Source organism: Vigna radiata, unplaced genomic scaffold (assembly GCF_000741045.1).
Source record: "Vigna radiata var. radiata cultivar VC1973A unplaced genomic scaffold, Vradiata_ver6 scaffold_131, whole genome shotgun sequence".
NCBI lineage: Eukaryota > Viridiplantae > Streptophyta > Magnoliopsida > Fabales > Fabaceae > Vigna > Vigna radiata.
In genome coordinates, this window is record NW_014543258.1 from 752,602 (window position 1) to 764,566 (window position 11,965).

Here is an 11,965-nt window from a genome sequence, read left to right on the forward strand (position 1 = left end):
GTGTCTAGTTACCTCAAGACCGACCGCGTCTTGACACCTCATGGACCATAACGTCCATCAACACACTAGACTGATCGTGTCTAGTTACCTCAAGGCTGACCGCGTCTTGACACCTAAGTTGGCAATTGTCTTCCTGGCTTCTTCCATGTCTTTCAGCAGCCCATCGCGTTCGATCTGCAACTCCACGCTCAGTCTCTGCAACCTCTCGACATGGGTCTTCCCTTCCTCAATGATTTTGGCAGCTTCCTCGGCCTTCTGTGCACACCCAGAATGGGTGGTCCAAACGTCCTCTAGCTCTTTTCTAAGGCGACTTATTTCATTCTGGACATCCCCCCTATTGGAAGCATAAACCATTTTGAAGGTTGCTCCCCCCGCCCGTAGTAGCGAATCAAGCAGAAATTCAGACATCTGTTGTTCAAACATAGCCGCCATCACCTTTTCCTCAGTGGCGTCAAAATGGAACTCGACCTTATGTCTCAGAGCGAAGCCTGGGTCCCACATCCCTAACGGTAGCGACCGTTCTTCAGTCGGCTCCCCTGTCTCCGTCACGGTCTTCTCTTTTCCGACCGTGTTGGTCGCCCCTTCCACCCGGGCGGCCTTTCTCTTGCGCGAAAAAACTTGTTCAGGGGAGGGAGGGGCATCCTCCACGTGCACGACCGTCGCAGGGTTCGACGACGTCCCAGTGGATCGACCGGTAGCAACCCCAGCCTCTTTTCTGGCAACCTGAGATTGCTTAAACCAATTCTTCTTTGGAGCCATGACCTTTGCAGAATTTCACAAATATTCATCAATCATATTCAAATAAGCAAGAAATGATATTCAGCAACGAAACCTACCGGACACCCTCGACTTAAGGTTGTTGAACTTCAAGCAATTGACCATCTTCCTTGAGGAAAATGGACGAGGTAACTTGATCAAAACATCTAAGTTCCTCTTCTCGACGTCAGTCATGTCCTCTTGGGGCCAAGAGGTTAATGTTCAAGGGGTCTTGGTCCAATACAATGGGAATTTGGGACTACCATCATCGTTCAGAAAAAACGGCCTACCCCCCTTTGTAATCGACACTTTGAAAAATTGGTTTTTAAAGTCTTTATACGACTCGGCGACTAAATGGAAAATGGCGTCCTTTGCCATTGAACTTAGGGACACCCAGCCTTTTTTGGCGTTCGATCGAATTTTGAAGAAATACAAGAAGATTTTGGCCGTTGGTTCAATGCCCAAGGCCTGACATAAAACACCGAACGCTTGGATGTATCCCCAGCTGTTCGGGTGTAATTGGGAAGGCGCTACGTTTAAATATTGCAGAACTTCCATTTGGAATCTAGTGAACGGAAGCCTAATGTACATATCATAGAACAAACATAGATAAAAATAAAAATAGTTCTCTCCGGCAACGTCCTCTCCGTGGAAGACTCGCTCCTCTTTCCTACAAGTAACCAACTTTAGGGCCGCGTTATATCCTAGGTTTCGAAGAACGCAGTTATCCTCTACCCATCCTAACAGTATATCTTTATTTACAAAAATGGTGTATTGATCACCAACCTCACGGGATGCCCATGAGTAGTCAGCCGGAGAAGATGAACATTCTTGCCCCGGATTTCGACCTCTACTCCACCGCTAACAAAAACCCTATCTCCACTTAACAAAGACTCAACAGAACCTACAACTTTTGGTCGAACCCTAGGTGAATCACTACTATTAGGTAAAGAATGAATGGAGGAAGAAGAAGCCATTATTACTTGGGAATGCGAAAATGACACAGTTGGGAAAGGAAACACTAGAGACAGCGCAAGAACTTCTCAAGAACGATGAAGAGGATGCAGAAATGTAATGTGACAGTTCATTTCAAAATCATTAACCTATTAAAGGCGTGGAGGTTACGAAACCACCACACTATCCACACCGTTGGATGTACAGGATCTAACGGCTCTTATTTGGCGACTCTACCACTACCACAACGCGGGAAAAGCTACTTACGTTTTCAAGGATGAAACGACGACACAATCGTGTCGTTTCCAAGTCATTCACAGAACCAAACAGGTCTGTATGACTACCTAACGCGCACGCACTCATTCACAGAACCGAACGACACATACACTTATGAAAGTCCTTCGGTCACCCAAGGTCCTACACCTCGGACTTGGGGGGGATGATGTACGGTAGTATATCTCTAACGTTCGGTCTGCTAAACCGAGCGGCCAAGCTTGCTAATCAAATGGGACAGATCATCAGATTGGTCCAGCTCTATTGGGCTCGAGGCCCATCATCTCGCAAATATGAATAAATGAATAATATCATATATCACGTACCAAATAATATCTCAGTAGAGATATATCAGGTAAGTTTGTTTATATTTTATTCTGTTTATATTTTATTTTGTTTTGTTAATCTCATATCAATCCAAAGCCTATAAATAAAGAACTAAAGGCTCCAAACAAGGTACGCTCACATTCTCTCACACTCATACTTCTACACCTGACTGAATAATCAACCCTCTCTCCATTCTAAGCATCAACTTGTTGAGTATCGAGGGTCTTCCTACACCGACATCTAACTTGATCGTCAGAGTGCCTTTACAGGTACCCCCCTCTCGGGTGAAGGTTGGAACTTGACGGACGGTCTGAAGAACGGACGGCGAAGGTATTTGAAAATCTTGCACCATAAAGAAGCGGAATCGCGTCATCGAGGTTAGTACTCTCGGTCCCAGAAATTCCTAGCGAAACAAAAACAATTATTAATTAAATTTTATATCACTGTTAAAGACTATTATCATTCAATAAAATATCATAAATAAATATTTATTATAAAATACTAAAAATAAAAATAAAAGTTATTTTTATTTTATTCGGGTCTTACAAGTACACTTGTCAGAGTCTTAACAAGTTTTCGACGTCGTTGTCGAGGACTCGTGGTTTAACTATTCTATTTATGTGATTATTGATTAATTTTGACTTGATTTTTTTTTTATTTTGTTTTTGTTTTGTTCTAATAATTGCTTTCTAGGGTTTTGTTTTCTTGTGTATGCAAGGTACAGTTCGCACTAGAAGCAAGAAAAATTTTGAACCTCTTCTTGAAGGACCAAACGAAAGTAGAAGAAGAAGGAGGATCCGAACATCTAGAGAATTATTCCATCCTCTAGAGACACTTTTACAATCTTCACCGCAAGTATCTGACCAGAGCGCTGAAGAAATGGCTAGAGAGAATAATGGTAAACGCACTCTGGAAGATTACACAACAATAGTTGGCCCTCACCACTTTAACAACATTGTTAGACCGAAGGTCAATGCTACGAATATGGAGGTAAAGCAGGCGTTGATACAATTGGTGAAGAGTAACCAATTCAATGGTCTGTCTCATGAAAGTCCATGTGAACATCTGACAACATTCAACGATATTTGCAATACTGTGAAGATCAATGGAGTGTCAAATGACACAATAAAGCTTAGGTTGTTTCCTTTCTAAAGAAAAAGGAAGCATTTTACATTTATAAACGTATATTATTTAAAAACAATAATTTTAGAACCAATTTTACAAAATTGCTATTTTTACACTTAAGACCAAAATCTATTCTAATTCTAGGAAATTATAAACTCAATAAGACTAAAATTGAGATTTTATTAAAGAAGAAAAGACAAAAATTGGAGTGCTAACACTCCCATATATATATATATATATATATATATATATATATATATATATATATTGGATACTCTCCCTCTAAGACTCGTCCAAGCTCTCACTTCTCCGAAAAACTCTTAAGACAATAAACAAACGAGATGAAGGATTGAATGAAGAAAATGTAGTGACATGACACTTTATATTTTAGTTAAAATGTGGCTTGGCCTCTACTCTCTAAATGAGATAAAGTTTCCAATTTGAGCATGCCTGCTTGTCTGTCCGAAGTAGAGTTGCACTACACTGTAGTGTAGGTCTACACGTACCATTGTCCTTCTGAAAAAGGTGACTATAGGTCTCATGTTCATATCAAATCTCTTCTCTTTCTTTCTACTGTGTATCTTCTTTTATTCCCACACTCTCTCTATAAGAAAACTTAGAAGATTCTAAGACTTGCTCTACCGAGCAAGGTGTAAGACCTCATCTAGTGAGCGAAACCATGTAATATGCAAGTTGATGGAACCCATTTAGGGACTTCCCATACAAAGAAGTATCAACTTAACACTAAGACTAAGAAAGGAAAGTTGAATAAAGATCTTTAAACAAAAACATCTTTTCTTTCTAAGTCTTAGAATGTTCTCTTTACCTAAATACATTTATCTTGTTTTGTAGGTCGCCAATAAAGGTGGGAAACCATGCCTCTACACCTTAAAAGGCTAGCCAAGCAAGGGAGAACAAAGGAGGCAAAGAAGAGTGCATTTTCAAGTGGCAGCTAGCGCTCAACTCACGTGTTGTACCGCTCAGCGACAAGGGATCAACTTCTCCTCTCTTTGAGAACGTTTTAAATGTTTACCATGTGAAACATGCAGTCAGCCGTATAACTTCTCTTGCACACTTCTCTTGGAGCTTCATGCATGTTGTTAATATTTATAGTAACTTGCTAGGCACGCTGTTGAGATTGTTGACAACACAATATCCATATCACTCTGGTTTTTTATGATGACAACACATTTTTAATAACACATATGTTGATTGATGTGTTACATGTTCCATTGCTTATTGATTGATATATTGTTGAACATGTTTATGTGTTTATCTTAATATGTGAATGCACATTTACTGAGCTTATATATGTTACATCATATCTGGTTGCATTACACATGATTTGAACGAAGAAAACCACATGCACATTTATGAACTTACATTGTGTTGCATTACTGCAAGATGTAAGTCGACTTCATTATGGGGGAAGTCGATTTAAGCTAGTGACTATGCACAGATTTTTTGAAACAGTGCTATGTAAGATTTTAAATTGAAAAGAATTTCAAAGCGAACTTTTGTGTCGAAGTCGATTGTGTGCGCCACGTACTCGACTATATTAGTTGCTTTGTTTGAAATTTTGTTATGCTCATGAACAGTAACAACTATATTTTTAAAAGTTAGTTGAACATTGAATGTTGGTCAAATGTATTGATTGATAAATTAATTGGTTTGAGTGGATTGCTACTATTGTGTCTTCACTATTATAATTGTTATAATATAGTTGACTTTATTAGTAGCACAATCGACTACATGAGCGTGTGATTTATAGAAATCTATAAATAGACGAGAACTGATTGTTTTCAAAGACTTTTGATGAACTGACAATTTAATATTCTTCAGATTGATTCTATGAGATTTAGAGCTCCAAGAACTCATCAAGAAGACGGTTGTGATCTTGCTTGGAAGAGTTTATGAAGGAGAATTGTGTTGCGCTTACTGCTTGATCAGAATCTGCACAATTGAGGTGTTTCTGGGTTGATCAAGATTGTTGTTAGCATCCATGGTGATTGCTGTTACCTATTGTGACTATAGGGGTTGGACTCATGGAGTCTGGTACACTTTGAGGATTGTTCAAAGTGGGTTGCAGATTGCAGGAGAGAGGATATCTTGCTGCAAGTCTTGTTGTGTGGTTTGCCTATATTTTGGTTAGAGAGTTATAGAGGTGTTTTATATTTTTGACGTGGAGGTCTTCTATAAAAGCCTTGTTGTAAAAACCTTGACCATTATAGTGCATTTGTTTCCTGGTACTGGAAGGATACTAGATGTAGGCATTGAGGCCGAACCAGTATAAAAACCTGCGTTTGAATTCTCTATCCCTATACTTTTACATTCAGTCGACTTTAATATTTGCGTAGTCTATTTTGATTTTCCGCTGCACTAAATTTCCTATAACTTGCGATTCAAGAAAGTTTGTAAAGTTTTCTACTTTGAATTAAAGATTGCGAAAAGGCTTTGATTTTGAAAACCCACCAATTCACTCCCCCTTTTGGTACCTGTTTCCCAACACACGCTTCTCTTCACCTATAAACGACAAGTTCAAATCCTTTGTAATGGTAACTTGAGTGAAATAGTGAGTTGCAGCCAAATTGAATTTCCAACCACTTCTTCTCGAGTTCATTGCTTTGTGCCACTTTAGAACACTCATCCTCTAGCTTCCTTCCCTCTTGGAAGGCCTCCTGAGTTAAGGAACCTGCACACATACTTCCAAACCTCATAAGACAATTTCACAAACATCTTCCGTGCACAACATTCACTAGCCATCTCTTCATTCTGCTACCACCTTTTGAATCAAGGAGCCGCTCATTCTTGAAGATTGGATCCGCTTCTATCATTTGGTATCAGAGCCAACACGTCCACGCGTATCTACAAGAGCTAAGTCAAGTTTTCACTTAGTTTTTGTATTCTGTAATGTGTAGTTCGTATGTGCTCATTGTTTCATAAATTTTTCACTTTCGTTTGGTTCAATTTCTTAATTCTGTGGATGTTTGAGTTAATTCACTTGTTCCTTAGTGTTCTTCCATCATTTTAATCGGCGCATTTCTTTAATTTGAGTTCAAATTCAACTTGCATTTCATTTTCCAGTTTTGTTCAAAGTCATGTGCAAAAGTGTCGCAGTTTTCATTCTGTGAAGTGTTTGATTCTGTTCAACCTTCGATTTTTTTTCATTTTACTTGAGTCCAATGCATTTGCTAGTGATATGTTGATCATATAAAGAAATAACATAAAGTTCAACTTTGATCATTTGAGCTAACAGTAGTGCACACTTTGTTCTAGTTGCAAATTCTATAGAAAAATTCAATTTTTGGTTTAATATTCTATAAACTATGTTTGTCCACAATATTTGATTAGGGCTATACATAAGTCATCTAACGCATGTTTTCTCCTTACAACGCAAGAGCACCTAATGCACTTTATCATTTAACGCTCGCCTCGACGTTTAATGCTCACAAGAGTGTCTATGACACTATAAGTTTCCTTAACCACTTGTTAGACTCGTCTAATAGATACTCATCTAATAGATCATTCTACCTTATGTTAGATGTGTCTGTCCGAGACTTGTTGAATAGGTTTAAAGGTCTACCTTGTGTTGGATGCATTTGATCGAGACTTGTTGAATATGTTTAAAGGATGGTCTAATTTCCTTTTCTAACTTTCAACCCTTTTTCCACTCTAAGAGCCTAAGGTTTGCTTAATGTTTAGTGTTTCACAAAATTAAGAATACAACACATTATTTCATCTTGCCCTTCGGAAAGTGATGAGATGCTCTAGTGGATGAGATGCAGAAGCCATGATTCTGCAGCAGCGTGTTCCAGCAGTGATGATAATGGATGCAATGTGAAGTAGATGTGAGGTTGAAGATCTATGTAGAAGGGGGATCTAGCTTCAGACGGCTTCCAAGAACTGGAAGAAAGCTAGGAGATGGAATGAAGATCAGAGAAGGGGACTTTGGCAGAGTATCTCTCGGCTGAGAAGAATGATTCAGCAAAGAAGAAAATTCTCATTGATATCCAAAGTGTTTTTACATGTGCTGCAAAGTGGATTTATAAGAAATCCCATGAACTATGTGTGGTGTGGATGAATTCCTAAAGAGCCAGATCTCCATCCACGTGTCAAGGCAAAGAAAAAGCATGCTGGCATCTAGAAGCCTTATTTACAATGTGAACAATTAAAAAAACGTGATCAATTGGCCATAGGTGTGCTTAGCCAAGAATAAGGGTGCTGCTAGCAACTCCAACCTTCATGTGGATAGTTTTGTCCTTCTTTTGGTGTCTCCAAATTCCACTTAAAATGTATGAAGAGAACTTGCCTATTTGGATCCATGTCTTCAAGCCCTTCTTGGAGTCTTCTAGCCATGCTTCTAGTAATAGGTCCATGACCTAAGTCATCAGAAAGTCACTTTTTGACCCTTGGTAATGAACTTTTACCGACGATCCAGAGGCCTTCGAAAAAATATCGTCGGTATTTCATGCTTTTCTTATAGTGTAAATCAATGCTTGTTTGACTCTACTATAAATATTTTGATTTATTTAAAAATGTTAAGAAGTAATTAGTATTGTCATAAAGTTGACTAAACTAACTCTATTAGTTGATGTTAATCTCACACTATCACAAATATTTATTTATTAAAAAAAGTTAAAAATAGTTTATATTAACTTATAATTGTCTAAATTAACTCTATCATTATCTAAATCATTTAAAACTTTATGTTTTTTAATTTTTATTTTAAAAAAATCTTCTCTATTGTTTTAAAGTCGACTTCAAGTATTATAATTTAAAAAAAAAATTACACGTTATGTTTGTTAAAGTATGGTTACTATTTTATTTTATTTTTTAGGTATTTAAACTTCAAACAAATCTATATACAGGGTTTCAGATGAACGTATAACCTGTTAGTAAAGGAAAATTAAAAAATAGCTTTTGTAACAGATCATAAGTAGACAGCAAATAACATTATTTACATGGTAAAGTTCGACATAGAAAAAGCCATATTTATTTTTTATTTCTTTCAAAGATACGAGTTTAAAGTGTAATGCTTTTAGCAGTTACGTATATATGCATCATAAAAAAATAGACAGCTAAAGATAGTGAGAACCAATAGTACTCCCTTTAATTTGAGAAATGATTATGATAAAGGGTTGAGCTTTGGTTAGTGATCAAGTTGCGGTGGGACATCTCCAGAAAAAAATTTAGAACTAGATCTTTACAGTAAAACGATTTCCATGTCATGCCTTATGTGATCTCTTTTATTCATATCAACTTCATAACATAAAGGTTCCAATAGTCCCATGTAAAAATCTTGAATAATCAAGAATGGTGAGCCACACATACTTTTAACAATATTTAAATTATTTAAAATTATGCGTGCAGCTTAATTATGTTCCATTCTACGCTACGGTTTCCAATTGCATTGCGGTTTTTCCTTTACATCATGTAAAACAAAAACGAGAACCTAGAGAATTAGAAAATGGTGCATATAAAAGCAAAGGAAACCAAATTCATTACATTACCTTACAATAATTTACATTTTACAATTTAAAGAGACATAAAACATTCTTAATACACTCTCATCTTACATCAACTTCAAGTCAACTAGCACTGGATAATTATTTACTTTAATAATTTGATACTCTTGAAAATAAAGTGAAATAGAACTTAGAGATAAGTTTCATGGTTAATCTCTAAATATTTCACTAGACATTTGAGTACCAAACTCATAAAGAGGGAGAGATGATAACTCACTTTAACATCAAACATCGTATGCATTTAAGATGGTTTGGCTCAAGGGCTTACGACATTTTTTATTTATTTTCATCTACGAACCACTACGCATCGCAGAGGGGTCTTCATTTCCATGGAAAGCTTAAGGCATTCCGAAAGATCCACATGTTGCGCCGGGAGCCATGTGAAGTGGCGGAGAAGTTGCGCGAGCCAGAGATGGGCCGTGGCCATGCCCAAGGCCCTACCCGGACACACCCTACGTCCAGCTCCGAAGGGGGCGAGCCTCAAGTCCGACCCCATGATGGAAACGTCTTCTGTTAGGAACCTCTCCGGTTTGAAAGCCCATGGGTCTTCCCAGATGGTCGAGTCATGCGATATTGCCCACATGTTAACCATGGCTGTTGTGCCAGCTGGCACAAGTACTTTATCCACGTGGACATCCTGGACTGCGAGGCGGGCCCATGAGAGTAGTGGACCCGGTGGGTGCAGCCGGAGAACTTCTTTCACAATGGACTGCAGGTAAGGCAGGGTCGCAATATCCGAGTCTCGCACGTGACCATTTTGGCTGATGCACGTGTCGATTTCTTCGCGGGCTTTCTTTTGTACGTCTTGGTGTAAAACCATCCTGGCCATGACCCATTCTAGGAGTATTGCAACTGTGTCTGTTCCTCGAAATACCATTTCCTGCTCAAATAAAAAGATCATAGCTACACATATAAGAACTATCACATCATAGATTTGTAGAGTCTCAATCTGAATCTTACAAAGACCGAACCTGAACATGCAATCACTGGGTAACTCGTTTATTCATAACATTACCTTACAAGGTTTTTACTTCTCTAAAATATGTCCAATATTTCTCTAAAATCTCACTGAGAATAGTTATAGTGGCATGGCATGCACTGGATCAATATCTTTATCATGGTGATCAGGATAGACATGTCAAGAACTGTTTAACATATGAGACTTTCTCTTCTTTGTAGCTATGTGTCGTACAAGGAATTTATGCATGCCAATTATCAACAAGTCTTGAAATGACAAGAAAGATTATGTATTAATGTTTTGTTTGGTTGTTTTGCGGGAAATGTAAGCTATGTAGCGTGTGGAAAAGGATGCATGCTTTTATACGGTTTTACTTTATTTATATTATTATTATCCTCCATGGATGGAGGTCCACTGAGTGTGGGGTTTGGGAGAAGAAAAATAGGTAGAGTACTTACCCACAGAATAGCCACCATATCTGAATCATCCAACCTTTCTTCTTTGGGTAAGGATAACAAAGTGCTAAGAAAATCATTCTTCCCAACAAAACTTCCATCTCGTTTTCGCTCCTCTACAATTTGCCCCACAACACTACCGACCTTAGCCGCCAACTTGTGGCACCTTCTCTTCACCCCATGAAAGTCCAAAAACTTGAGAGGAAAATAATCTTCCAAGTTGAACTTCGCAATCAACTCGTACCCTTCCTTAACCATATCACCCAACTCCTCACTCTTATCATTACTCCCAAACACACTCTCCAAAATATTCAACAGAGATCCTTCCTGAAGCATGCTCCGAACTTCCACCACCCCTTTCTCCTCCATCTCCTTCCACGCGCTCTTCACCATCTCCTCAGCCACTCGCTGCCGGACGCCCTCCAAATCCTGAATCCTCCTCGGAGAGAACATGTGGAACGCCGCAATCCTACGAAGGTTCCTCCAGTAGGTGTCGGAAGGAGCGAAACCAATGGCACGCTCAAACATGAGAGCGCGAGCGGATTCTTTTATGGGACGATCCGAAAAGGAGGATCCGAATAAGATTTGTCTGGCAGTCTCGGGGTGGCTGCTTATAACAACCGGAGTGGGCCCCAGGCTGAACGCCATTATCCTCTTGGCGTTTAATGAGGCGGCTAAAGCAGCGAGTTTGGCGTGCGCCAGAGATCCCATTAGAGGCAGAGAGCCCAGTATGGGCCACCCCATAGGCCCAGAAAGTTTTGCGTCTGGTTTTTCGTTGTTGGGATGATGTTGGAATTGATAGTTTCTCCATGCAAAACCGCCAGGGACAAGCCAGTAGTTAATGGAAACAGCGAAGAGGGTGACAAAGAGAGTGGCGAGTGGGGAAAACCAGAGGGCGTTCTGGAATTGGAACTTTGTCGTTGTAGTTGTTGGTGTAAGGACAAGCAACAGGGCAAGAGAAACAAGTAACGAGGTTTGAAAGGAGAAGAATGTTGTCATGGGTTTCATGTTTGGTCAAAATAGGAAGAAAACTAGACGAAGATGGATGGACAGGGAATTGTTACTATACTTTCAGAGATGGACGTGTGTCATGGGATGTAGAGCATGTGGGGATCAGTTAAATATATAAGCATGGAAAGTGGATAAGTTAAACAGCCTTGGTTAAGGTGACCATGGTTAAGAACTATCAAACCAGGTGCTATCAACCTATGACGTGTAAATATTCCTATGAACTTGCACAAAAACATCCCAACTTTATGTCACTATCACACCCCATCTTCTTCCCTTCCTTTTTCTTTTTTTTCTTCTCTCTTATTTTTTTCTTTTATATATAAATAAATAAACACTTCCATCCATCCCTTCATTTAAATTAAAAACTAATAATTCAATAACAAATGTCGATCTGCCTTGTTATAGATCACTTTAAGGTACTCTGAATTTAACACTTATAATAACTCGACTCGCTTAAAATACATTTCACCGTTCCAGTTTTGTAATCCAATCAAAGTAAATTGAACCAGTTTGAACCTATAACCTATCAAATAACTTAACATCTAATCACATGCTATCATATATTTCAAATTTATTAACTT

General features: G+C 38.7%; 1 protein-coding gene across 1 annotated transcript; it reads right to left on the reverse strand.

The window, feature by feature from the left end:
• Positions 1-8,912: 8,912 nt before the first annotated feature.
• Positions 8,913-11,697, reverse strand: LOC106753492 (cytochrome P450 78A5). Its single transcript, XM_014635309.2, has 2 exons — positions 10,377-11,697; positions 8,913-9,840 (listed from the first exon to the last, which is right to left on the reverse strand). The coding sequence occupies exons 1-2, from the start codon at positions 11,379-11,381 to the stop codon at positions 9,247-9,249; spliced, it is 1,599 nt and encodes a 532-aa protein (XP_014490795.1). The 5' UTR covers positions 11,382-11,697; the 3' UTR covers positions 8,913-9,246.
• Between the last annotated feature and the right edge of the window lie 268 nt (positions 11,698-11,965).

Excerpts from the sequence above, each read along its gene's own strand:
- LOC106753492 (XM_014635309.2), bottom strand. The coding sequence starts at position 11,381 with ATGAAACCCATGACAACATTCTTCTCCTTTCAAACCTCGTTACTTGTT. Across the intron at positions 9,841-10,376 it reads ATATGGTGGCTATTCTGTGG|GAAATGGTATTTCGAGGAAC; the intron begins GTAAGTACTCTA and ends TTATTTGAGCAG.